We start from the raw sequence: 26,921 nt of genomic DNA, 5'->3' as shown, positions 1-26,921 counted from the left end.
CATGAAAGCTGGCTGGGTGACTGGCTCAATCCCTGAGGAGATGGCGAGTTCTAGGCCCGCCTTAGGCGTGAAAGCCAGCTGGGTGACTTTGGGCCAATCCCTGAGGAGATGGTGAGTTCTACTCTCAACTTACGTATGAAGGCCAGCTGAGTGTCTTTGGGCCAATCACCAGGAGGCTGTGAGTTATAGTCCTACATAAGTCATGAAACCTGACTGCATGACTTTGAGCCAGTTATTTGCTCTTGGCTGAATCCACTTTGCAGGATTGTTGTTGTGAGGAAAATAGCTGGTGGAAGACAATATGATCAACACCTTGAGATGATGACGATCATAATAATAATAATAATGTTAAAAATAAAAGGTGGGGTATAAAATAACTTCATTCATTCATTCTTTGGAGGTCTGGGACCAGCAATACTGAACCCATAAATCTTTGGTTTTCTTAATGGTTTCTTCTCAACCTCTTGAATTAACACTCTCTGTAGGATTGTTGACTTTGAGGGAGACCAGAGACTGGAATGTTTTATGAGAGGCTTAGATAAGGATTGACTGAATATAAAATAACTGGTTGTTTTTTGGTTTCTGTTCAGTTCTCTCTCAGATCATCCAAGCAGCCTATCTTCTGCCTCATCACATACGGTGAGTCCTCTTGATAAGTCAAAGGTAGTCGTTGACTTATAACAGTTCCGTTTAGTGACTGTTCAAAATTAGAACGGCACTGAAAAAAGGGACATGACCATTTCTCACGCTTACGACCGTTGCAGCATCCCCATGGTCACATGGTTTACATTCGGATGCATGACAACTGACTCATATTCATGATGGTTGCAGTGTACCGGGGTCATGTGATCCCCTTTTGCAACTTTGTAACATGCAAAGTATTAATACCACTTTACAATGCCTTGGTAAGGCTACACTTGGAATACTGCATCCAGTTTTGGTCACCACGATGTAAAAAAGATGTTGAGACTCTAGAAAGAGTACAGAGAAGAGCAACAAAGATGATTAGGGGACTGGAGGCTAAAATACATAAGGAATGGTTGCTGGAATTGGGTATGTCGGGTTTAATGAAGAGAAGGACGAAGAGGGACATGATAGCAGTGTTCCAATATCTCAGGGGTTGCCACAAAGAAGAGGGAGTCAAGCTATTCTCCAAAGCGCCTGAAGGCAGAACAAGAAGCAACGGATGGAAACTAATCAAGGAGAGAAGCAACCAAGAACTAAGGAGAAACTTCCTGACAGTTAGAACAATTAATCAGTGGAACAACCTGCCTCCAGAAGCGGTGAATGCTCCAACACTGGAAGTTTTTAAGAAGAGACTGGACAGCCATCTGTCTGAAATGGTATAGGGTTTCCTGCCTGTGCAGAGGGTTGGACTAGATGACCTCCAAGGTCCCTTCCAACTTTATTATTATTATTATTATTATTATTATTATTATTATTAAGTCAATGGGGAAGACAGATTCACTTAACAACCGTATGACTAACTTGACAATGGCAATGATTCATTTAACAATTGTGACAAGAAAGATTATAAAATGGGGCAAAATTCACTTAACAAATGTTTCACTTAGCAACAGAAATTTTGGGCTCAATTGTGGGCATAAGCCGAGGACTACCTTTATCCTGTTTAATTTCACAGAAAATGTATGTCTTTGCAGCGTCTTTTAGGCACAGGTATTCAACTTTGACAACTTTTAAGATCTGTGGGCTTCTACCGCCCATGCTGGCTGAGGAATTTTGTCCTAAAGTCCTAAAGTTGCCAAGGTTGGACCCCTCTGCTTTAGGGTAAAGCCTCTTGTTACTAAAACATAGTTCTATTGTGTTATTTTAAAATGTGCAAAAATAGTACTAAAATATTGTCAAGTTTAGGTTAGCACAGCAGCTTAGCATTCCAATGATTTGGGAGAGACTTTGGTCTTATCTCCCATTAGTTTGCTTATAATATCTGCGAAGCTTGAGATATGAACAAGTTAAGAGTAAGTCTTGGAGAGTAGGTAGTCCTCACATGCTTGTATGGAAAAAACAGCTATGGGTCATCCTCAACTTACAATAGTTCATTTAGTGACCGTCCAAAGTTACAACAACACTAAAAAAGTGACTTAGGACTGTTTTTCATACTTAACGACATTTGCAGTATCTCCACTGTGCTGGACCAGTATGTAACCATATTGCCAGAGCATATATTTGAGAACTGTGTTGTTATGTTTAGCATTTAAAGGGTTAAATGCTGTCTTCTTAAGAGATGGCTTATGAGTAATATAGTTTATCAAGTCAGTGGGAGGTTTCAAAGTTTATTGCAGTACTTCCTGGCTTTGTGTATGTAGAAGCCATTGTGAAGACAGACACGAGGTGATGTGTCCCATAAGAGCCATGGGGTATTGTTTTCTCTTTTTTCCTTTTTTTTTTTCTTTTTCCTATTTCTTTTCTTCTTTCTTTCTTTCTTTCTTCTTTTTTTTTCCTTTTTAAGTATTTTTTTTAATGTTTATGTCATATATATTTTATTATTAACTATTTTATAAGTTGTTAAAATTTGTTTAGGTTTCTTAAAATTTTAATTAAGCCTATATTCAGCTCTGGGAAGCTCGGGGGGGGGGAGGATGGAGGGGGTGGTTTGGGAGGGGTTGGGTGAGGGTGGTTTTGGTTTTTTTTTGTTTGTTATTGTTTTTTTTTTGTTATTTGTAAAAACTTTTAAAAATTCTCAATAATAAAAAAAAAAGAGCCATGGGGTGAGTCTGCCATTAATTCTTCCCCCAGAAGAACGGAGAAGGTTATGATATGTTCATCAGAAGAAGTCTTCTTGGCTGTAAGTTATTGTTTGAGATTCCTGGGGAATAAATAATCTGCTTTAATCCTGCTCTTCTCAGACATATAAACTCCAAAGAACGGAATAATTCTCAAATATATGCTCCGGCAATATGGTTACATACTGGTCCAGCACACCCACCGTCACATAAAATTCGGATGCTTGGCAACTGGCATGACGGTTGCAGTGTCCCGGGGTCGTGTGATCCCCTTTTGCGATCTTTTGATGATGTTACCTAGTTGGGTTGTGAAATGTCTGCAAAAAAACAACCAAGCTCAGAGAATATCAAGGATCCCCCCCCCTTGTGTCATTTGTTGATGAAGCTCACAAGCTTCCTTTGCTGCAGTCTCCTTTGTTCCGGTTTTAACCTCATGCCTCTGCTTTTTTTTTTTTTTTTTCCTTTCCAGCACAACAGCGTTGATAATGCCACCGCACTCCAGCCCTCCAACTCTTTTTCGGTTGCCGCAACCATGTCCACCACCTCTTCGGCCACCAGCATGGCCAGCACCACCAACAGCCTCGGCCTGACTGCGACCAGCGTCTCTCTGCCAATTCCCACCAGCCGGGCAGCTCCTTTAGTGTCTTCAGGTTCGCAATCCTAACAGGTTGCATGGATATAACAAGAGAGGATTTGAGCCTGCAGGTCTGCCCATGAGACACCTTGAGCGTTTGGGGGGGGGCGGGGGGGAAAGAATGCCTTTTCTAAAAGACTGGCTTTTTTTAAAAGCATGCTTTGCACAAGGCCTACGAAATAAAAATTGCCTGGCTTTTTAACGTGTGAAAATATTTTGAAATTCCTACATGTAAGGGTTAAGTAGCCACAAGCACCAATGAGAAGCCTAACCTCAGAAACGTGAGAAAGCAGAATGGAATGCATATTATCCCCCCTTCTGTTGGTAGACCAGGGGTAGGCAACCTGGGCTCTTTTATGACTCATGGACTTCAACTCCCAGAATTCTTGAGCCAGCAGGGCTGAGCTTGGAAACCTCTCCCTTTCCCCACAGCATGGCTGGCTCAGGAATTCTGGGAGTTGAAGTCCACGAGTCATAAAAGAGCCCAGGTTGCCTACCCATGTGCTAGACCAGTGGTTCTCAACCTTTTTAATGCCGTGACCCCCACCGGTCGTAAGTCGAGGACTACTCAACCGGTCGTAAGTCGAGGACTACTCAACTGGTGCAGCACCGTTTGCAGAATGGGACTTTTGGCGGGCTCAGCAGGGCAGAGACAGCCTGGACAATTCCTATTGGCTTTGGAAAGCCAATAGAATTAGACTCTATTCAAGAGAGTTTATTCTATTCGCTTTCAAAAGCCAATAGAATAAAAGGGAGTAGCACAGCTAAGGAAAAGGGGGAAAAAATGGCGGACTGTGTTGTTTGGCGACCCCCGTGAAACGGTCGTTCGACCCCAAATGGGGTCCCGACCCACAGGTTGAGAACCGCTGTGCCAGACTATTTCCATTTATTCGAAAAATTAATCATGGAAATAGAGAAGTTATTGGTGATAGAACCTCCGGTACACAATTTCTTTCAGAAGATGTTGCTTCCTGCTTGGATAGGAAGTACTGAATTCAGATTCCGAGATTTGGGATGTTTGTCCCAAAGATTGACGAAAGTTGTCGTTTTGAGGTTTTTCAGCATAAACTCTGTCATCCAAAGCAGAGAAGGTGGTTTGCAAAAAAATTTTTTTACCTTGCATAGGAAGTTCTGGCAGCCTTTTGCAGAAATAATTGCTGTTTTTTTTTTTTTTCACTTTTCACAGGGTGGACTTGCTTTTCAGCAAAATCCTTCTGCCTCTACTTGATTTTGACCGTGCTTAGTTAATACAGTACAGGCAGTCCTTCACTTACAACCATTCGTTTAGTTGACAGTTCAAAGATACAACGGCACCGGAAAAAAATGACTTAGGGCCGTTTTTCATACTTACAACCGTTGCCGCGTCCCCAGGGGCACGTGATCAAAATTCAGGTGCTTGTCAACTGACTCCTATTTACAACGGTTGCAGCGTCCCAGGGGCCACGCGATCCCCTTTGGTGACTTCCTAACAACCAGAGTCAACAGGGAAGCCCGATCTGCTTAACAACCGTGTCACTAATTTAACAACTGCACTGATTCCCTTAACAGCTGTGGCAAGCAAGGTTGTAAAATGGGGCAAAACTCACTTGCTGTCTCACCTAGCGACAGAAAGTTTGGGCTCACCTGTGGTCGTAAGTCGAGGATTCCTTGTATTCTCAACTGTCTAAATTTCAAGGAGGTTTTCTACTTTGGGTTTTCTCTTAAGACACATTTTAATTCTGTTTCAATCCCATTTCAGGTTCCCTCAACACAGCCTCGGTCATGCTTGTTAATGACCTTGGCAGAGCTGGGAAAGGCGGGTGCCTGTCTTTCTCTTCCTTGACTTCTCAGTTGCATTTGATATGAGTGATTATAATACCCTGAGCTGGGACTGGAGATGGCTCTGCATTCAGTCAGTGATGGGGGCGGGGGGGGGGGTGATGGAGAGATTGTTCCCTAGGCTAGTGGTGGTGAACCTATGGCACGCGTGCCAGAGGCGGCACTCAGAGACCTCTCTGGGGGCATGCGCACCGTTGCCCAGCCCCGCCTCCCCCTTTGGCCCCCTCTTCACCAGCAGCCCCCCCCCAGAGGAGAGTTACCCCTGGGTGTGGCCCACGCAGAGCAGCGCAGCCAAGGACATGTCATCCAGGCAATAGACTCCACCCTTGTGCCCCGTCGCATGCAGATGCTGCTGCAGGGCGCAGATGGAATGTGTGGCCACCATGGCGCTGCAGGGCCACCTGGGCAATCTGGGGCGGGCCACGGAGATGGTAGGTGGTCCTGCGGGCAGCCGGGGTGGGAGTAGAGTGGATGGGGTGGGGCTGGGGCAGAGTGGGGGGTGGGGTAGGGTTTGGGCACTCGGTGTCTAAAAGGTTCGCCATCACTGCCCTAGGCTCCTCTGTGGGGTGCTACAGTAGTGACCAAAATTGTGGAAACCTTTTGGGAAAGGTGTATTTTTGAGGTTTGATGGCTAATAACACCACTTTTTTGGGGGGGAGTAGTACCATAAAATTATATATCAATGGAAAGATAATCAAGAATGTAATGCAACAAAGTTTGTTCAATTATCTGTACTGTATTCTATGAAACGTTAGAGCCAAATAACCAGAAAAAGAAACACAACTTGCTTAGGTTGATATCAGGTAGCTTTCCTTCATCTGTTTATAGCCCATGAGCACGAGTGTTTAGAGAGCCAATCAGGTGTCATCTTGTTTTGGCAATGAGTCAATGAGATCACAGTAGGAGTCAGTTATTGATGTCATGTATTGAAGCTGAGAAGAGGACATTTGTCAGTGTGTTATGTGATCGCTATGAAGTTGGTTGGGGGTTTTTTGTGTTCTTTCATTTAGTGAGCTTGTAAAACGTAATAAAATTAAAGCAATGGTGCAAAGAGTTGACTGCCCGCCCAGAAAGCGATGTAAAATAGTGTTATAAAGCGAATAAGGCTACAGTTATAAAGAAATTAGAAGAAAAATGGGTGGAAACTTAAATAAAGGTGGCATTTCTACTGTACACTTTTCCCAAAAGGTTTCCATAATGTTGGCCACTATTGTATAGGGATCTGCTCTCCCCCCCCCCTTCTTATTCAATATGTACGTGAAATCTTTGGCCCAAAAGTGCTTTTTTTCCAAAAGGCAACTGGACTTCCCTGGTTTTTGTTCTTTGAAAACATTTTGCCTCTCATCCAAGAAGCTTCTACAGTTCATCCAAGAACTGAAGAAGCTTCTTGGATGAGAAGTGAAATGTTTTCAAAGAACAAAAACCCAAGAAAGTATAGTTGCCTTTTGGGAAAAAAAAGCACCTTTGAAACAACCATGACCCGGAGGATTGAGAATCATCACAGACATGAAACCATTGGGTGAAGTCATCCACTTATTTGGGGTTCGGTATCTAATTATATATTTTGACCTCCGGGCCAGTTAGGTGAAGCTGTCACGTTTCGGTCCCACTGCTTGGAGACTCTGCTAGTTTTGTAATGGGGGGAACTATCTCCAACTCAAACCTACCAAATGGTTTTGGATGTTTGGGGCAACCAGGACTGGGGACATTCTATCTCTGACCTTGGATGGAATACAGGTAGTCCTCAACTTAACAACCATTCATTTAGTGAACATTCAAAGTTACAACAGCACTGAAAATGTGACTTAGGGCTATTTTTCACACCTAGAACTCTTGCAGCCTCCCTATGGTCACATGATCCAAATTCAGATGCTTGGCAGCGGACTCCTCTTTATGACGGCTGCAGTGTCCCTTTTGGGGACCTTCTGACAAGCAAAGTCAATGGGGGAAGCCAGATTCACTTAACAACCGTGTTACTAACTTAACAGTTGCAGTGGTTGTCTTAACAACTGTGGCAAGAAATAGGGCAAAAGTCACATAACAGCTCTCTCTCACTTAGCAACAGAAGTGTTGGGCTCAATTGTGGTCGTAACTTGAGGACTACCTGTAAGGTTCTTCATTCATGAATGGTGCACAGTGTGGGGTTCTTCCTGGATTTGCAGCTGTTGCCTGAGCAGGTGGCAGCTGTGGCCAAGAAAGACTTTGCACAGCTTTATCTGATGTGCCAGTTGTACTCCTCCCTTAATTGGGAAGTCTTTCTGACAATATATCCCGGTCACCTCAGGGCTTGACTACTATAATGCACTTTATATGGGGTTTGCCCTGGAAAACCACCCAGAAGCTTCAACTGGTTTAGCGTGCAATGAGACAAGAAAGGATGAGAATGCGAATTCTTGCAAGTTCTCTTCCAAGTGTGATTCAAAGAGTTTTATCTATAAATCCTTACAAGGATAGGTTCTTGAGGAACCCTCTATCTGCCCAGCTGCTTTAGAATAACAGTAACAGAGTTGGAAGGGTCTTTGGAGGTCTTCTAGTCCAACCCTTCTCAAGCGGGAGACTCTATACCTTTTCAGACAAATGACTGTCCACTCTCTTCTTAAAAACTTCCAGAGTTGGAGCATTTACAACTTCTGGAGGCAAGTTATTCCACTGATTGTTTTCATTGTCAGGAAATTTCTCTTTAGTTCCAGGTTGCTTCTCTCCTTGATTAGTTTCCATCCGTTGCTTCTTGTCCTGCCTTCTGGTGCTTTGGAGAATAGCTTCACTCCCTCTTCTTTCTGTCAGTCCCTCAGATATTGGAAGACTGCTATCCTGTCACCCCTAGTCCTTCCTTTCATTAAACTAGATATACCCAATTCCTGCAACCATTCTTTATATGTTTTAGCCTCCAGTCCCCAGATCATCTTTGTTACTCTTCTCTGCTGCTATCATGTCAGCCTGCTTCCCAAGTTCCTCCAATTAAACAATGTCCACCTCTTGGAATTAAGGAAGCACATCTTCTCTGTAATAGTGCCTGTCTCCTGGCCTTTAACTAACTTTGAGAGGGATCTTGGAGTCCTAGTGGACAATTAACTTAAATATGAGCCAGCCTGTGCTGCAGCTGCTAAGAAAGCCAATGCAATCCTAGGCTGTATGAACAGAGGGACAGAATCAAGATCACGTGAAGTGTTAATACCACTTTACAAGGCCTTGGTTAAGGCCACACTTGGAATACTACATCCAGTTTTGGTCACCACGATGTAAAAAAGATGTTGAGACTCTAGAACAGTGGTTCTCAACCTGTGGGTCGGGACTCCATTTGGGGTCGAATGACCATTTCACGGGGGTCGCCAAACAACGCAGTCCGCCATTTCCCCCCCCTTTTCCTTAGCTGTGCTACTCCCTTTTATTCTATTGGCTTTTGAAAGCCAATAGAATAGACTTTCTTGAATAGAGTCTAATTCTATTGGCTTTCAAAAGCCAATAGGAATTGTCCAGGCTGTCTCTGCCCCGCTGAGCCTGCCAAAAGTCCCATTCTGCAAATGGTGCTGCACCAGTTGAGTAGTCCTCGATTTACGACCGGTTGAGTAATCCTCGACTTATGACCGGTTGGGGGTCGCGGCATTAAAAAGGTTGAGAACCACTGCTCTAGAAAGAGTACAGAGAAGAGCAACAAAGATGATTAGGGGACTGGAGGCTAAAGCATAGAAGGAACGGCTGCTGGAATTGGGTATGTCTAGTTTAATGAGGAGAAGGATGAAGGGGGACGTGATAGCAGTCTTCCAAAATTTGAGGGGCTGCCACAAAGAAGAGCGAGTCAAGCTATTCTCCAAAGCACCTGAAGGCAGAACAAGAAAAAATGGATGGAAACTAATCAAGGAGAGAAGCAACTTAGAACTAAGGAGTAATTTCCTGACAGTGAGAACAATTAATCGGTTTGAGCAGCCGGCCTGCAGAAGTTGTGGATGTTTCAACACTGGAAGTTTTCAAGAAGAGATCGGACAGCCACTCGTCTGCAATGGTATAGCATGTTCTGCCCGAGCAGGGGGTTGGACTAGAAGACCTCCAAGGTTCCTTCCAACTCTGTTATTCTGTTAAGTAGGAAGGGTGTAGCCTTTTTTTGGGACCAGGTGTGTGTCTGTCACAGCTCTGTTTTGCCAGCTTTGCTGCTCCTTTAATTGCCATTTTGTTCTGTTCTTTTTAATTCTCACGTTCTCTTGTGAGCCATCCAGAGTGTGCACAAATGGAATAAAATAAACAAATTTCACAGTGCATAATCCAATTCCATTATCATTAGTTATAAATTTAGCAACAAAAGCCTCCATAATGGATGGTGGAAGTAATTTTCTATGATGAGGTTGAAAGCAGAGGCAGTCCTCGATTTACAAACATTCATTTGGTTTGAAGTTACAACAGTGCTGAAAAAAGTGACCTATGGCCATTTTTTCACACTTACGACCATTGCAGCATCACCGTGTTCACGTGACCAAAATTCAGATGCTGACTCATACCTAGGGCGGCGGCAGCGTCCTGGGGTCATATAATCCCTTTTTGCAACCATCTGACAATCAAAGTCAATGGGGAAGCCAGATTCACTTAACGACCGTACGATTAACTTATGAACTGCAGTGATCTGCTTAAGAACTCCAGCAAGAAAGGTCGTAAAATGGGACAAAGCTCACTGTCACTGTCTTATTTAGTGATGGAAATTTTGGGCTCAATTGTGGCCATAAGTGGAGGACTACTTGTAGCATGCTTTATGTAATGGTCGAAAAAAGATCTCCCAGCATGTAACCAATGAGATTCCCCCCCAACGGTTGTTTAGTGAAGAATGCAGCTTCTCAGTTGCTCTTACACTGTCAGCGGTGGATCCGAGAAGACTTCTGATCAAAGGAAAGAGCAAAACAGAAGGCAGCAGTGAAGGGAGGATCGAGTCGGACAGGGGTCTGAGAACAAAGTGATCCACTGGTCTCTTCTTCCTTACTTCAACCTCTTCTTCATTGCATCTTTGCCTGCTGTGATCAGACATAACTCTAAGCTTTTTCGAAACCAGGATGTGACAGTTTGATGCCGTCTGCCTCTTCTTCTCCCATCTGCCAAGGGTGTGTTTTTTTTAAAGGTGTTTCTTTTGATTCACAGGCAAAGCGCCCCCCAACCTGCCCCAAGGTGTACCACCCTTGTTACATAACCAGTATTTTGTGGGACCTGGAGGACTTCTGCCTGCCTACCCAGTAAGCCATTTCCTTGTGCCTGCCTCTCTTGCCCGTTACCTCTGAACCACCAGCTATGGAGAGGGCTTTGGGGTGGAGATGGGTCAGCCTGGGCCCTGTCTTTTCCTGACCACTTGATTGTAAAAATCTTAGCACAAATTGGTCTATGGGGCTTGCATAAGAAGCCTCAGTGAGATCCATTCTGAATTTCAGGTACAAGACCCCACGGTCTGCTCTATATGTGAAGGTTACTTTGGCGTGGCTTTTGACGTAGAGTCAGTGTAGAAAAATATATGTGTACCAGGATGATGTTGTAGGATCCAGTTTGAATCGGTCACAGGGACTGAAGATTTATTCTTCCAAGCTTTCAGATTTGTACTGGAGCCCATCGCGGTGGCTGCTGTGGCAAACCAGAAGTCGACCTTGATTGTTTTCTCTTGCAGGCGTTTCATTATCCAACTAAGTAACAGATCAGTGCTAGCAGGGAGTGTGGTTGTTCCCTAACTGGGTAATGAAACGTCTGCAAGCAGACAGACAAGCTCAGAGAGCACCAACCACCATAGTTGAACTAGAACTATTTTCTTCCATCAGTCCTTGATTTGCAACAGGAATATAGAAACACTGGTTTTCCCTAATATAAAGGCTGCAAGAAAATAATGCATATGAAGTTCTTTGCGCACTCAGATTTATAAAAGTGCTAAGTAAGTGTCATGTTATTTCGGCACAAGAAGATGTATTGCTTTGCAATAAAAAATGGAGCGTAGATTTTCTACTTCAAACAATATATATAACAGCACAGGGAGATGTATTTTATGACTTAAAAGCACGGAGATGGAAGACGAGTTGGCAAAGAAAGAAAGCTAGAATAAGACTGAAGAAAATTGGGGTTCTGACTTATCAGTGAGAACTAAAATAGAACATATTCAAATAGATAAGATGTGTATTCTGACTACTAGATTTTATGAGCTGAGATAAAGAAAACGGTCATTTAAAACTTGGAAGTATAAATATTAACAGTTTAATTTGAATATTGATTTGCTTATAAGGTTTAATGTAAAAGTAATTAAGATGTATATAAGCTAAAAATCTATTGATGAATGTAATGAATATGTTTTACCTAGCTGTTATAATAAAAACTATTCGCTTAAATATGAGATAGTAGACATCAAGAGAAAAAGAGAGGAAGTATTAAATGTTGAAATAAGAGAAATTTTGGTTACTAAATTTAAGATATTTGGAAATTAACAGAAAATAAGAATGTTATACTGTATTATTAATTAGTTGATGTAAGATGGTGAGAAACAGAATATATTCCAATAGATAAGACGTGTATTCTGAACATTAGATTTTGTGATGTGTGCTTTTCTTGTCTTTAAACAGATTTATGGTTATGATGATCTTCAGATGCTCCAATCCAGGCTGCCTGTGGTAAGTAACATTTTCCAGTGATGTTTTTCTCGTTTTTACGGAGTCTTAAATGTATATGTACATGCAAAGTGGCATCTAAGATGGAGCATTCCTGTGTCTTTTTAATTGCAAAAACCAGGGTAACTTTCCAGCCTTTGCAGTTCTTATAGTTTTCAATAGAAGCTGCATCTTGACCTTCATGTATCAGTTTTTCCTTCTCACCAAAAGGCTAGATAAAGGAAAGCTGATGTGTCACATGGTGGCATTCTCACAGTTGTTTCAGCCAGGTGCACTTATTGGGGTTCCAGCTTTTGCATAAGAAGAGTTTTTCTGCCTTGTTTATAACAGAATAACAAAGAGTTGGAAGGGGCTTTGGAGGTCTTCTAGTCCAACCTCCTGCTCAGGCAGGAGACCCTATACCATTTCAGACAAAGAGTTGTCCATTCTTGTCTTAGAAACCTCCATTGTTGGAGCACCCACAACTTCTTGAGGCAGGCTGTTCCACTGGTTAATTGTTCTCACTGTTAAGAAGTATCTCCTTAATTCCAGGTTGCTTCTCGCCTTGATTAGTTTTCATCTGTTGCTTCTTGTCCTGCCTTCTTTAGGTACTTTGGAGAATAATTTGACCCCCTCTTCTTTGTGACCCCCCACAAACATTGGAAGCTTGCTATCACACCACCCCTAGTCCTTCTTTTTGTTAAACTAGCCATACCCAAATCTTCCAACCGTTCTTCATATGTTTTAGCCTCCAGGGTTTTTTTTTTTTCCTGCATGGTACCAGGAAGATTCATTGTAGTGTAACAAGGTTATCTCCAGCATTGTATTCCATTGACCTATCAAGGGAGGCTCTTGTGGTTTTTGTGTCTCTGAAGGGTCTCCTGTGTCTGTTCTATGCAATTTTGTATTGGTTTACCATATAATTTATAAGGTAAATGAATAAGCAAAGACAAGCCTGCTCTTTTGTTGAAAGTGAAAAGAACCAGAATTGGAGGGGTGGACCTCAGGAGACCTAACTGACCTCTTAGAAAGGGAGGACAGGGTTGTATTAATAGTCATTAAGTGATAAATCACCTTTGTTAGTACCGTGGCAAGTTTCAAAGAGCCATAAGTCAAGGGCTGCCTGTAAAAGGCGCAAACTGGCACTTTGTTCTTACCCCTACATTTTCCTGGAGGGGGCCGATCCTCAGAACCGGGTTGCAGGTCCCCTTTTTGGGTCAGTCGTAACTTCGAACAATCATTAAGCAACCCGTCGTAGCTAGAGAGCTACCTGGATTGCTGTGCCAAAATAATGTTATTGAGAAACTAAAGAGAGCCAGTTTGGTCTAGTGGTTGAGTCACTAGGCTAGAAAATGGGAGTCAGTGAGTTCTAGTCCTGCCTCAGCTATGAGAGTTAACTGGGTGACTATGGGCCAATCACTAGGAGACAGTGAGTTCCAGTTGTGCCTCAGGCATGAAAGCCGGCTGGGTGACTTTCGGCCAATCACCAGGAGACGGTGAGTTCTAGTCCTGCCTTAGACATGAAAGCCGGCTGAGTGACTTTCGGCCAATCACCAGGAGACAGTGAGTTCTAGTCCCGCTTTAGGTGTGAAAGCCAGCTAGGTATCTTTGGGCCAGTCATTCTCTTTCAGTCCAGCTCACCTCATAGGGTTGTTGTTGGGGGGAGAAATAGGAACAAGATGTTGTGTTGGATTTGTTCGCTGCCTTGAGTTATTTGTAAAAAAAAGTACAGGCAGGATACAGACAAATAAATATAATGCAGGGCCAAACTAAAAAGTAAGCATTGAACCCCATTCTCTGCTCCAAAGGCCATTTTACCAAAGGCAAAGTGAAGAGACAAACTGTTGGAATAAAACCTGCCTGGAGTCCTATTTACAGGTAGTCCTCAACGTACGACCGCAATTGAGCCCAAGATTCATGTTGTTAAGTGAGACATTTGCTAAGTTGAGTTTTGCCCCAGTTTAGGACCTTTCTTACCACAGTTGTTAAGAGACTCATTGCAGTTGTTAAGTGACCAACACAGTTGTTAAGTAAATCAGACTTCCCCATTGACTTTGCTTGTCATAAGGTCCCAAAAGGGGTCACATGACCCCAGGACAATGCAACTGTCATAAATTTGAGACAGTTGTAAAGCATCCGAATGTAAGTCACATGATGCTGCCATGGTCCTAAGCGTGACAAACGATCCTAGGTCACCTTTTTCAGCGCTGTGGTAAGTTCGAACGGTCACAAAATGAACTTTGTAAGGCCAAGGACTAGCTGTTGTTTCTTTTTTTAAAAAAAAACTTTTATTACAAAACATCGCCCCGCAGAATAAATAAATCAAGGTTAGAACATGTTAAAAACTGTTGAAAGTCCAGGGGATGCAGCTTGGTTCAAAATCAAACCTTAACGCTTTTTTTGTGGTTCCACTTTAAAGTCAGTCTAATTTAATCTTTCATGGAAGGCAATATTCAATTCAACATTTGTACCATTTGTAAAAATAATTTAATAAAGGCAGGGCTGAAATAAATAAATACATAAATAAAATAAATAGATTAAAAAATGCGCTTTAGATCTTCATTCTCTCAGTCAGTCTGTCCACATACATGAAATCCACCTGCATTTCATGTCTCGCAAACTCCTGCGTGCACTTATCAAGTCCCTTCTCTTCAAGGAAATTCCCGAAGCTGCGGAAGTATTTCTTCAGTTGCAGCTTGTGCATCCATTCCTCCTTACTTTTTCCCAGTGTGTTTTTTTCTCCGAGGCACCTCTGGACCCTTTCAGCTTGTGCGTACAACTTGTGGAGAAACCTAGAATCACAAAACAGTAGGAGAATATGTCAGGACCCACCTCAACACCTCATCCCAAGAAAGCAGAACTCATGGAAGCAAGCTCTTCCAAAAGGAACTTTTATTAGGAGAAGCTGATGGCAGGCATACTAGACAGGATCCGAGGGATTTCTTTACAGACTGATAATTTAAAGTATCCCCAGGCAAACCCCACCCTATAGTTCATCTGGACGGTTCACACCGGCCAATCCCCAGGTGTTAACTCCATCCTGGGAAAGGGGAGATAACATCGGTCAGGCTCTGGTCGTAGAAGAGATGTTTAAATGGCTCTTCTTGAGCGGAGAAATAAGCCAGGCTCCGGAGGTTGTAATTCTTCCTCCCCCACTTTCCTAGATGACAGGTTAGGGCAGGGGTAGGCAACCTTGGCTCTTTTATGACTGGTGGACTTCAACTCCCAGAATTCCTGAGCCAGCCACACTGAGGGGAAAGGGAGAGGTTTCCAAGCTGAGCCATGCTGGCTCAGGAATTCTGGGAGTTGAAGTCCACGAGTCATAAAAGAGCCAAGATTGCCTACCCCTGGCCTAGGAGGCTCACCGCTTAGAACAGGAGGACTTAGGCCAGGGGTAGGCCACCTTGGCTCTTTTATGACTCGTGGACTTCAACTCCCAGAATTCCTGAGCCAGCCACACTGAAGGGAAAGGGAGAGGTTTCCATGCTGAGCCAGGCTGGCTCTGGAATTCTGGGAGTTGAAGTCCACGAGTCATAGAAGAGCCAAGGTGGCCTACCCCTGGGTTAGGGAAATGAAAGTTCAGAGAGAGAGAGACCCAGTGCAGGAATGCAAAGTGTTACATTGTAGCAATAAAGGAAGCTAAAGCGAAGTGTTGCATTGTAGCGAGAAGGAAAGAAGGCAGGGAAGCAAAGTGCTACATTATAGCGGAAAAAGGAAGCTAAGGCAAAAAACGCGTGTGCTCCGTCCCCCCTCCCCTCTAGAAGTATGGCAGAAGCCAGGGAAAAGAGAGAATGGAGTTGGGAAGCGAGAGAAAGAGAGGCAGGGAAGTATGAATTATGATAGATTCTCAATCCTCCAAGTGACAGTTGTCCCAAAGGTGCTTTTTTTCAAAAAGCAACCGGACTTGGTTTTCCCTTGAAGACATTTCGTTCCTCATCCGAGAAGCTTCTTCAGGGCCGACTCAACTAAAGAAGCTCCAGAACTGAAGTCAGAACTGAAGAAGCTTCTTGGGTAAGAAACGAAACGTCTTCAAGGAAAAACAATGTCCAGTTGTTGCCTTTTGAAAAAGCACCCTTGGGATTTCTTTGAAAACATTATCGCTTCTCATCCAAGAGGCTTCTTCGGTTCTGAAGTGCTGAACTGAAGAAGCTTTTCGGGGAAGAAACGAAACGTTTTCGAAGAAGGAAAAAAAAAAATCCAGGGAAGTCCAGTTGCCTTTTGGAAAAGCACCTTTGGGAGCGACCTTATAAGGATGTTGTTGGGAGGGGGTGGGAGAATAATTGGAAAAATGAAGTCTTCTGTCTACTGCCTTGAGCTCCTGGAGAAAAGCAGGACAGAATTTAACAGTACATTAAATTGGAATCCTTTCCGGAGCTTTTGGATGGCTACAACTTTCCCTACCTATTTTTTTTAATTTAGTAATGGTAATTATTAATTATTGATAAATTATTTATTAAAAATGTTCAGTTGCCTTGGGACAAAACAGTAGGGTTTGAGAGACAAAAAATATAATTACTCTTCCCTCAACCACTTTGTCTCACTACCTGGATCCCACTATACTACAGGTAGTTCTCGACTTAACGATCACAACTGAGCCCAAAATTTACGTAGCTGAGTGAAACATTTGTTAAATGAGTTTTGCCCCATTTGGCGACCTTTCTGGCCACATTTGTGAAGTAAGTCACTGTTATAAGTCAAGGACTACTACTACTACTACTACTACTACTACTACTACTACTACTACTACTCATAATTATTATTATCGATCATCGCACAGTCAGCCAGATGTTCAGACTGGATTTGGCATTTTGTCTACCTATCGAGTCCTTACCCAGGACCTGGGATAGGCAGATGTGGATGTTTGATGGTATTACAGGATATCGTCGCAGGATGGAAGCAGTTCCTAATAAGGCCGCCTTTTGCAATTGACTAATAGCGAATTTGTCAATGCCAATGGTGTTCAAGTGGTGCTCCAGTTGTTTTGGGATTGCACCCAAGGAGCCTATTACTATTGGTACTACCCTTGCTTGCTTTTGCCACAGTCTTTCTATTTCTATTTGTAGGTCTTTGTATTTTGTTATCTTCTCCAGTTCTTTCTCTTCTATTCTGCTATCTCCAGGCACTGCCACGTCCACTATCCAGACTTTTTTGTCTTTCTTATCGACAATTGTTAAGTCTGGGGTGTTATGTTGCAGGTGCTTGTCTGTTTGAATTCTGAAGTCCCAGAGCAGTTTAATTTTATCATTTTCTATGACTTTCTCTATTTTATGATCCCACCAGTTTTTGCTTACAGGCAAATGATATTTTTTGCAGATCTTCCAATGCACCATTGTTGCTACTTTGTCATGCCGCTGCTTGTAATCAGTTTGTGCAATCTTCTTGCAACAGCTTACCAAGTGGTCCACTGTTTCTTCAGCTTCTTTGCATAGGCGGCACTTACTGTCTGTTGCTGTCTTCTCAATTTTGACTTTGTATGCATTTGTCCTTAAGGCTTGGTCTTGTGCAGCCAGAATTAGTCCCTCGGTCTCTTTCTTCAATTTTCCTGCTCTTAGCCATTGCCAGGTTTTATTATTATCTGCTTTCCCAGCTATTTTTTTCATGTATTGGCCATGTAGTGCTTTGTCTTCCCATGCCTCTATTCTGTCTTCATTTGGTCTTTCTTGTAGGCCAGTTTGGTCTCTCCAGTAGTTAGTAAGCCTTCCTGATATACTAATTTCAGTGCATCTTCATCATTGTTCTTCAGATATTCTTCCAAAGCCATTTTTTCTTCTTCAACCATCTGATGTACTTGTAGCATTCCACGCCCACCTATTTGCCTTGGTAGATAAAGTCTATCAATGTCACTGCATGGATGTAGGGCATGATTCATTGTCATTATTTTTCTGGTCTGCCTATCCATTGCTTTTAGTTCTGCTTGAGTCCAGTCCACTATTCCAGCTGTGTACCTAATGACTGGGATTGCCCAGGTGTTGATTGCCTTTATGGTATTTCCTCCATTGAGTTTGGATTTTAAGATCTTCTTCACTCTCTTGATGTATTCACCTCTAATCTTTTTCTTGACTTCAGTGTGCTTGATGTTGTCAGTATTTGTAGTACTGACAAGTATTTGTAGTACTGACTATTTGTAGTACTCTTCCTCATCCAGACTCTTAATGTTATTTTCGTGGGGCATCTTGATTCCTTCAGTTTTCATTATTTTTCCTTGTTTGATAGTAAGTGTGGCACATTTGTCCAAGCCAAACTCCATTACAATATCTTGGCTATATATACGGACAGTGTTGAGCAGCGATTCTATTTCAGATGATGTTTTTCCATACAGCTTCAGATCATCCATATAAAGGAGGTGGGATAGTCTGGCAGATGTTTTTGATGTTTGATAGCCATGTCCTGAGTTATTCAGTATTGTTGACAGAGGAAACAGTGCAATAACAAATAGTAATGGTGATAATGAATCTCCTTGAAATATTCCTCTCTTGATATTAACCTCTCCCAGCCTCTCACCATTGATCTGCAACTGTGTCTTCCATTGTGCCATCGATCTTTGCACAAATTTTCTGATGTTTCTACTGACTCCTGTTATTTCTAGGCACTTTATTATCCAATCATGTGGCAGAGAGTCAAATGCCTTTTTGTAGTCAATCCATGCCACATTCAGGTTGGTCTTCCTTCTCTTGCAGTTTTCCAAGATCATTTTGTCTATTAGGAGTTGATCTTTTGTTCCTCTGCTATTGGGGCGGTTTCCTTTCTGCTCAGGTGGAAAGAGATTGTTTTCAACTAGATGCTGTTGCACTGCATCAGCTACTACACCAGTTAGTAATTTGAAAGTTGTTGGTAAGCAGGTAATTGGCCTGTAGTTACCTGGTGTTGCCCCTTTTGCTGGATTTTTCATTATTAGGTAGGTTTTCCCAGTTGTTAGCCACTTTTCAATTTCTCCTCCTTGTAGTATATTGTTGAACTGCTTGGCAATGAGTGGGTGTATAACAGTTAGATGTTTCAACCAAAACCCATGCAGTTCATCTTCACCTGGTGCTGACCAATTTTTGATTTTCTTTGCTCTTTTTTCTACCATTTTTGTTGTTATTACTAGTTCTTTCATTTCAACTTCTGTTTTATTTGCATCCACCTCTTTTAACCAAGCCGCATCCTTGTTGTATTTCTTTGGGTTATCCCATATCTGCTTCCAGAACTGCACTGTTTCTTCCTTGTCAGGTACTGACTGATTCCTTGCAGTTTCTCCATTGATGGATTGGTAGAAACGTTTCTGATTGGATTGAAATTGGAGGTTCTGCCTATAGTTTGCAATTCGAGCTTCATATCTACTGATTTTCCTGGCTATAGCTGTTATTTGTTGCTTTATTATTTCCAGTGCTTCCTTGATCTTCCTTGTTTCTAAGTGGTATTTCTTGATTAGGTATTCTTTGGTCTTCTTGTTCTTCAGCTTCTTTTCTTTCATCTGTTCTAGCTTGCTTGCATGTGATCTTAACTTGCTGATCTTATTTTCTAGTCTAACCTTCCATTTTTCTGGTGCACTGTTTGTTTGTTTTTCTTCTTTGTTGATTTTGCATCCCAGGTATTCTGTTATAACTGCAGCTGTGCTGTACATTAGTTGGTTTGTTTCTTGCAGTGAATTGGTGCTTATACTTGATATTGCATATTTGCATCTTTTAATGCTTGTGCTAGCTGTTTCTTTGGAACAAGCTTCAATGCAGGTAGCCTTATTCTGTTGTTTTTGTGCTGTTCTAGATGCTCAGTTATTCTTTGTTTCAATTCTTTTATTTCTTTAGTTAGAGGGTTTTGTTCTTCCTGAGGTAGAGGTGCCTGGTTTCCAAATGAGAACAGTTGTATATCTCTGCTAGATTCCTTCACTGCCAACTCCCCCTGGTTTGCCTCTACATTCTGAATTACTTCTGGTAAGGCTTTGATTTCTTTGCCCTGGGTAAACCTTTGCAGTTCGTCCAATTCTGTTTCTGTGAATACTTTATTTCGTGTTATAAATCGGCGTTGATCTGCTAGTCTCTGTTCTGTTATTTCTGATTCTGGATGTTGTTCTTTCCAGAACTGGTGCATTCGTTTTAGATATCCTCTTCTTGTTGGACTTGATCTGTAGTAACAGATCATTATTTCTTTGTTTTCCATCACTGTGTATCTGCGACGGGTAAACACCTTTTCTTCCAGTAGTTCTGCAGCTGCTGGCCCTGGTTGCTCAGCCAACAGTCCTGAGTCCTGTAACCCATTTTTCACCAGATATCCAGGAACTCCAATATCTAGCGCGGACCTTGTTAACCCGGGCGACGTCCGAGCCGGTATGGCATTCTGAATTTACGTCTCACCATATTTTTTATGGGAGAGACACTCTTTGTCTGACTCCTCTGATGAGACCTGTCCAGTATGGTTGAACCTCTGGCATAGCTCTCATCTTCCTCAGAGTACACAAGCCCCACAACCACGTCAAGGTAGTGCCTCACTGGGGGATTATTATTATTATTATTATTATTATTACTACTATTAGACAAGCAGCTGCAACATAATACCCCGGACTTAACAATTGTCGATAAAAAAGACAAAAAATCTGGATAGTGGATGTGGCAGTGCCTGGAGACAGCAGAATAGATGAGAAAGAACTGGAGAAGATAACACAATACAAAGACCTACAAATAGAAATAGAAAGACTGTGGCAAAGGCAAGCAAGGGTAGTACCAATAGTAATAGGTGCCTTGGGTGCAATCCCAAAACAACTGGAGCACCACTTGAACACCATTGGCATTGACAAATTCACCATTAGTCAATTGCAAAAGGCGGCCTTACTAGGAACTGCTTCCATCCTGCGACGATATCTGTAATACCATCAAACATCCACATCTGCCTATCTCAGTCCTTGGTAAGGACTCGATAGGTAGACAAAACGCCAAATCCAGTCTGAACATCTGGCTGACTGTGCGATGATCAATAATAATAATAATAATAATAAAAAAGTTGGAAGGGACCTTGGAGGTCATCTAGTCCAACCCCCTGCTCAGGCAGGAAACCCTATACCATTTCACACAAATGACTGTCCAGTCTCTCCTTAAAAACTTCCAGTGTTGGAGCATTCACCACTTCTGGAGGCAGGTTGTTCCATGGGTTAATTGTTCTCACTGTCAGGAAGTTTATCCTTAGTTCTAGGTTGCTTCTCTCCTTGATCAGTTTTCTCCTGTTGCTTCTTGTCCTGCCTTCTGTTGCTTTGGAGAATAGCTTGACTCCCTCTTCTTTATGGCAGCCCCTGAGATATTGGAACACTGCTACTATGTCCCCCCTCCTCCTTCTCTTCATTAAACTAGACCAGTGTTTCCCAAACTTGACAATTTTAAGGCATGAGGACTTCAACTCTCAGAATTCCATAGCCAGCGTTGCTGGCTGTGGAATTCTGGGAGTTGAAGTCCACATGCCTTAAAATTGTCAAGTTTGGGAAACACTGAACTAGACATACCCAATTCCAGCAGCCGTTCCTTATATCTTATATCCTTATATCAGTGGAACAGCTTGCCTCCAGAAGCAGTAAATGCTCCAACACTGGAAGTTTTTAAGAAGAGACTGGACAGCCATTTGTCCGAAATGGTGTAGGGTTTCCTGCCCGAGCAGGGGGTTGGACTAGATGACCTCCAAGGTCCCTTCCAACTTTACTACTATTACTATTACTATCTTTTAGCCTCCAGTCCCCTAATCATCTTTGTTGCTCTTCTCTGCACCTCCCTTTACCGAGATGCACATCTGGAGAAGAAAAAAAACTGACTTACCTTTTTCGCAACGTGGCCTTCCATGCAACCCACAGATGGTCGTCCCTGAGGAGAAGCAAGAAGCCATGAAGTATGTCCAGGACGGCTTTGGTGGCAGCCCGTGGCTGTCGTATTTCGAGGATTTTTATCGGAAAGCTGAACGCCGGCATCTTCCGTAGACACTCCGGGGGAAGCTTCCCCTCCATTCCTTCCAGCAGCTCCACAGCCTGCCGGTTAAATCTTTGCTGTTGCAGTTTCAGAAGGTTGCAGTTTAATCCTGAGGCTGGAAGAGACAGCAGGAGCACCAGGCAGAGCAGCTCCATGGGCTTCGTTGTCGTTTTGGCTGACATGGAAGGATCCGAAGCGCTTACAGCTCTGGGGTCTGTGAATGTCCCCCTCTGTGGCCCAACAGCACTGAAGCGACCAGCTCTGCCGTCCTCCTTTATGCATTGTGTAGCCCATGTTGCTCTTCATCATTTCTCTCCCGAATTCCCCTGATTTCGGTTTCAGTTTTCAGTTTCTACTTTCATGGAGTTTTCACCTCTGGTGTAACTTTTGGTGGGGTTGGTAGGGCTCATATCAGGGGTGTCAAACTGGCGGCCCGCTGGCTGGACGCATCACAGGGAAGCCGCGGCGCCCACCCCGTTGCCGGCAATGGCGAAACAGTCCCGATACGTCACACGATGTCACATGACGTGTCGAGTTTGACATGTCCGGCTTAGATGCTTGTAGCAGAGTTCAGGCCTCCTTTTCTCTCTTCCAGCTCAGAAAATGATATTTCCTAACCCCCCTCTTTCCACCCCAAATACCCCCAATAGCTATCCTAGCCTGGATGTTTCATTGCCTGCAAGTGCTGCACTCGAGTCTTGCAAACGGCGGAAGCACACGTAGGGGCAGTTCTTGACTTCCGTGGCCAAGCCAAGAATTGTGCCCCATTTTATGAGCTCTTTTGTCACAGTTGTTAAGCGAATCACTGCAGTTATTGATTAATTAATGAATCTGGCTTCCCCCACTGACTTTGCTTGTTGGAAGCCGGCTAGGAAGGTAACAGAGGGTGAACCCATCACCCATGACCTTGGGAGACGGCAACCGTCAGAGAAGAGCAACCAAGGTGATTAGGGAACTGGAGGCTCAAACATATAAGGAACGGTTACTGGAACTGGGTACGTCTAGTTTAATGAAGAGAAGGGTGAGGGGGGACATGATAGCAGCCTTCCAGTATCTCACGGGCTGCCACAAAGAAGAGAGAGTCGAGCTATTCTCCAAGGTACCTGAAGGCAGAACAAGAAACAACGGATGGAAACTGATCAGGGAGAGAAGCAACCTAGAACTAAGGAGAAACTTCCTGACAGGTTGGATCGCCTTGCAGTCCAGGGGACTCACAGGGGTCTTCTGCAGCACCATAGTTCAAAGGCCTCCATTCTTTGGCGCTCAGCCTTTCTTATGGTCCAACTTTCACAGCCATACATTGCGACTGGGGAAACCATGGTCTTGACTATACATACTTTGGTTGGCAGGGTGATGAGCAAGCGTCTTTTAATTGAGGCACCATCTTGCTCCAGTGCAATTTAATCTCCCCCTCCCACTTGCTCTGGCACAAGAGACCTTTTCCAGACCTCAATAAAATTGTTTAAAAAAAAAAGAAAAAGAAAGAAATTAAGCCTAGCAGATAACAAGAAGCCTTGGCAATGGCTAAAACAGGAAAATTGAAGATACTTTTAACGGCACCAAACAACTCCTGTCTATCCCATATCCTTGGAAAGGACTCAAGTGCCAATTCCAGTCTATAAACATCTGGCTGATCGTGCAACCAAGCAAATAATAAATACCACCAGAGGAAAAAACAAGCAAAATTGCCTAATCTGCAGCTTGACTTTATAGATTGATCATTTACTTTCAGTAAAAGTTGACCTCTTGCGATAACTAATATCACATAGAAGTATTAACATATGGTATGAGTATAGGGGCAGGGGTAGTCAACCTTGGCTCTTTTATGACTCGTGGACTTCAACTCCCAGAATTCCTGAGCCAGCTGTGCTGAGGAGAAAGGGAGAGGTTTCCATGCTGAGCCAGGCTGGCTCAGGAATTCTGGGAGTTGAAATCCACGAGTCATAAAAGAGCCAAGGTTGCCTACCCCTGTCCTAAGTCCTCCTGTTCTAAGTCATAAGTCTAAGTCCTGTTCAAAGCGGCGAGCCTCCTAGACCAGGGGTAGACAACCTTGACTCTTTTATGACTCGTGGACTTCAACTCCCAGAATTCCTGAGCCAGCTATGCTGAGGAGAAATGGAGAGGCTTCCATGCTGAAGCAGGCTGGCTCAGGGATTCTGGGAGTTGAAGTCCATGAGCCATAAAAGAGCCAAGGTTGCCTACCCCTGGTATAGGGTTTCCTACCTGAGCAGGGAGTTGGACTAGAAGACCTCCAAGGTCCCTTTTAACTCTGTTATTCTATTAACACTGGACTTCCTTGATTCGTTTCCAATACGCTTCCTTTTATTCCCCCTCGGTTCAATGCTTCCTTTTTAAAATAAATTGTGAACGTTGCCAAGCGAGTCATTGTTTATTAAGTACTTGGCAGCATTAAATCCTGGGCATTTCTATCTGCTCAGTCCTGGAGCCTTTTTTTTTTTCTTTTTTCTTTTTCTATTTTGGAAATTCCAACCTTGGAATTAAGAGTCGAGCTGAGAGACTGAAAACAAAACAGACCCGAAACTGAAAGCGGTAGGGGTGGGGAAAAAAAAGACTCTTCCAAATATGGACAAGGAAGTAGTGACTCAATCTCCTTCAGATATTTTCATACAGTAACAACTGAATGTGATGTAGGGAAGATTTGTGCAAAATCATGCCTGATTCTTAACTTGGCTACTCTTTCTAAGAACCTGAAAACAAAGCAGGAGAAGAAGTTGGCATGCCAAGGACGAATTTGAAATATACCCTGGAACCACAAACACCATCCGTGATTCTCTGAAATATTACTGAAGTACAGCTTAGCCCTGACTTGAACTGCTTCCTATATCCAAAACTGTAATTTGAGCCCATTCTTTAGGTTGCCCCCACTCAAAACTGGTTGGACTCCAGATGTTTTTCATATAACATAGTCTAGGCCACAGTGTTTCTCAACCTTGACAATTTTAAGGCATGTGGACTTCAACTCCCAGAATTCCACAGCCAGCATTGCTGGCTGTGGAATTCTGGGAGTTGAAGTCCACATGCCTTAAAATTGTCAAGGTTGAGAACACTGGACTAGGGATAGGCAACCTCGGCTCTTTTATGACTCATGGACTTCAGCTATGCCGACTCAGGAATTCTGGGAGTTGAAGTCCACGAGTCATAAAAGAGCCAAGGTTGCCTACCCCTGACGTAGACTATACTAAGAAAATCGGTACTAACAAACAATATAAATATACCAGCAATCCTCGACTGAACGATTACAATTGAGCCCAAATTCACATCTGTTAAGTGAGTTTCACCCCATTGAATGACCTTTCTGGCCACAGTTGTTAAGTGAATCACTGCAGGTGTTAAATTAGTGTTGTTGTTGTTAATTGCGAAGTCGTGTCCGACCCATCGCGACCCCATGGACAACGCTCCTCCAGGTCTTCCTGTCCTCCACCATCTTCTGGAGTCCATTTAAGTTCACACCTACTGCTTCAGTGACTCCATCCAGCCATCTCATTCTCTGTCGTCCCCTTCTTCTATTGCCCTCCATCTTTCCCAGCATTAGGCCCTTCTCCAGTGAGTCCTTCCTTCTCATTAGGTGGCCAAATTAGTAACATGGTTATAAAGTGAATCAGGCCTCCCCATTGACTTTGCTTGTCAGAAGATCACAAAAGGGGATCACGTAATGCGGGACACTGTAACCGTCATAAATAAGAGTCAGTTCTCCCAAGCATCTGAATTTTGATCACATGTCCACGGAGCTGCTGAAATGGTCGTAAGTGTGAAAACTGGTCATAAGTCACTTTTTTCGGTGCCATTGTAACTTCGGTCACTAAATGATAATGTTGTAAGTCGAGGACTGCTTATACTGCAAAACTTTAAAGGCATTGAATTCTCAAAGGCCCCATGAAACAGTTCAAGTTTCAGTCAGTTCGGTACAATCCTGGGTGATCAAGGTCCACCTCTAGTGAAGACGGTTCCGTAAAATATTTAAAATAACCAAAAACATTCTCCCACCTCATAAAAAAAATGGGGAACCCCTAGCAATTTCCCCTCGAAGATCACCTCAACTTGGTTGCCTTGGTGTCATTGTTGTTTATAGATATTTATTTCATGGCACACGGTGATATTCTTCATTTTTGATCCAATCAGCGTAGAAGTCCTAGAACCAACTTAACAACTAAGGAGAAATTTCCTGACAATTAATCAATCAGTAGAACAGCTTGGCTCCAGAAGCTGCGGGTGCTCCAACACTGGAGGTCCTCAAGAATAGACTGGACAGCCACTTGTCTGGAATGGTATAGGGTCTCCTGCTCAAGCAGTGGGTTAGACTAGAAGACCTCCAAGGTCCCTTCCAACTGTGTAATTCTGTATTCTGTTCTGGACCAGAAGTAACAGGTGGAAGATCATTAGAGTTCCAAATTGAAACGTCCTTCAGAAGCTGTGGGTGCTCCAACAGTGGAGGTTTTTAAGAAAAGATTGGGCAACCTTTTGTCTGGAATGTTTTAGGAGCTCCTGCTCAAGCAGGGGGTTAGACTAGAAGACCTCCAAGGTCCCTTCCAACTCTGTTATTCTGTTATTTTTCCTATTTCTCTGCTATAAGAGCTTCTGGAGCTGCAGGAGGCTCCAGCTTAAAAAAATGGGCTTGGTTTCCTCATATTCCAGCCTCACCCGAGTGAACTCACAATCCATTGTAAATCTTTTTCTTTTTTAAAAGAAATCAAGATAGATTTTAACAAGATAAGTATGGTGATTTTAAAATTTTGCTGTTCAGTATAAGTTGATTCACAGCAAAAAAAAATCTTCCTTAAATTTGCCTTGATGCTTCTTGCATTTAAGTCTGTCAGAACTTTGAACAGTTGCTAAGTGACCGGTCGTAAGTCAAAGACTACCTGTAGTCTAGGACAAGGCTAGGCAACCTTGACTCTTTTATGACTCATGGATTTCAACTCCCAGAATTCCTGAGCCAGCCATGCTGAGGGAAAAGGGAGAGGTTTCCAAGCTGGCTCAGGAATTCTGGGAGTTGAAGTCCACGAGTCATAAAAGAGCCAAGGTTGCCTACCCATGGGCTAGGCTGTAATCTGGTTTTAGAAATACAGGTAATGCTCAACTTAACAACCATTCTCCTTAGTGACCGTTCGAAGTTACGACAGTACTGAAAAATGTGACTGACAACCGTTGCAGCATCTCCATGGCCACATGAACAGAATTCGGGCACTTGGCT

At 43.1% G+C, this 26,921-nt stretch overlaps 1 protein-coding gene across 3 annotated transcripts in view; it reads left to right on the top strand.

Annotated features, from left to right (window-relative positions):
• The window catches only part of UBAP2 (ubiquitin associated protein 2), a 130,947-nt gene that overhangs the window by 87,846 nt on the left and 16,180 nt on the right, over positions 1-26,921 (top strand). For all 3 annotated transcript variants that reach the window (XM_039349540.1, XM_039349541.1, XM_039349542.1), the window contains exons 18-21: positions 591-639; positions 3,214-3,394; positions 10,315-10,406; positions 11,766-11,813. In XM_039349540.1, the coding sequence (XP_039205474.1) occupies positions 591-639; positions 3,214-3,394; positions 10,315-10,406; positions 11,766-11,813 (370 nt within the window). The remainder of the gene's footprint in view (positions 1-590; positions 640-3,213; positions 3,395-10,314; positions 10,407-11,765; positions 11,814-26,921) is intronic.

Source organism: Crotalus tigris, unplaced genomic scaffold (assembly GCF_016545835.1).
Source record: "Crotalus tigris isolate CLP2741 ecotype Arizona unplaced genomic scaffold, ASM1654583v1 scf7180000018292.409768, whole genome shotgun sequence".
Classification (NCBI taxonomy): Eukaryota; Metazoa; Chordata; class Lepidosauria; order Squamata; family Viperidae; genus Crotalus; species Crotalus tigris.
Note: the sequence above shows the minus strand (reverse complement) of the source record. Positions and strands in the feature narration are given on the sequence as shown.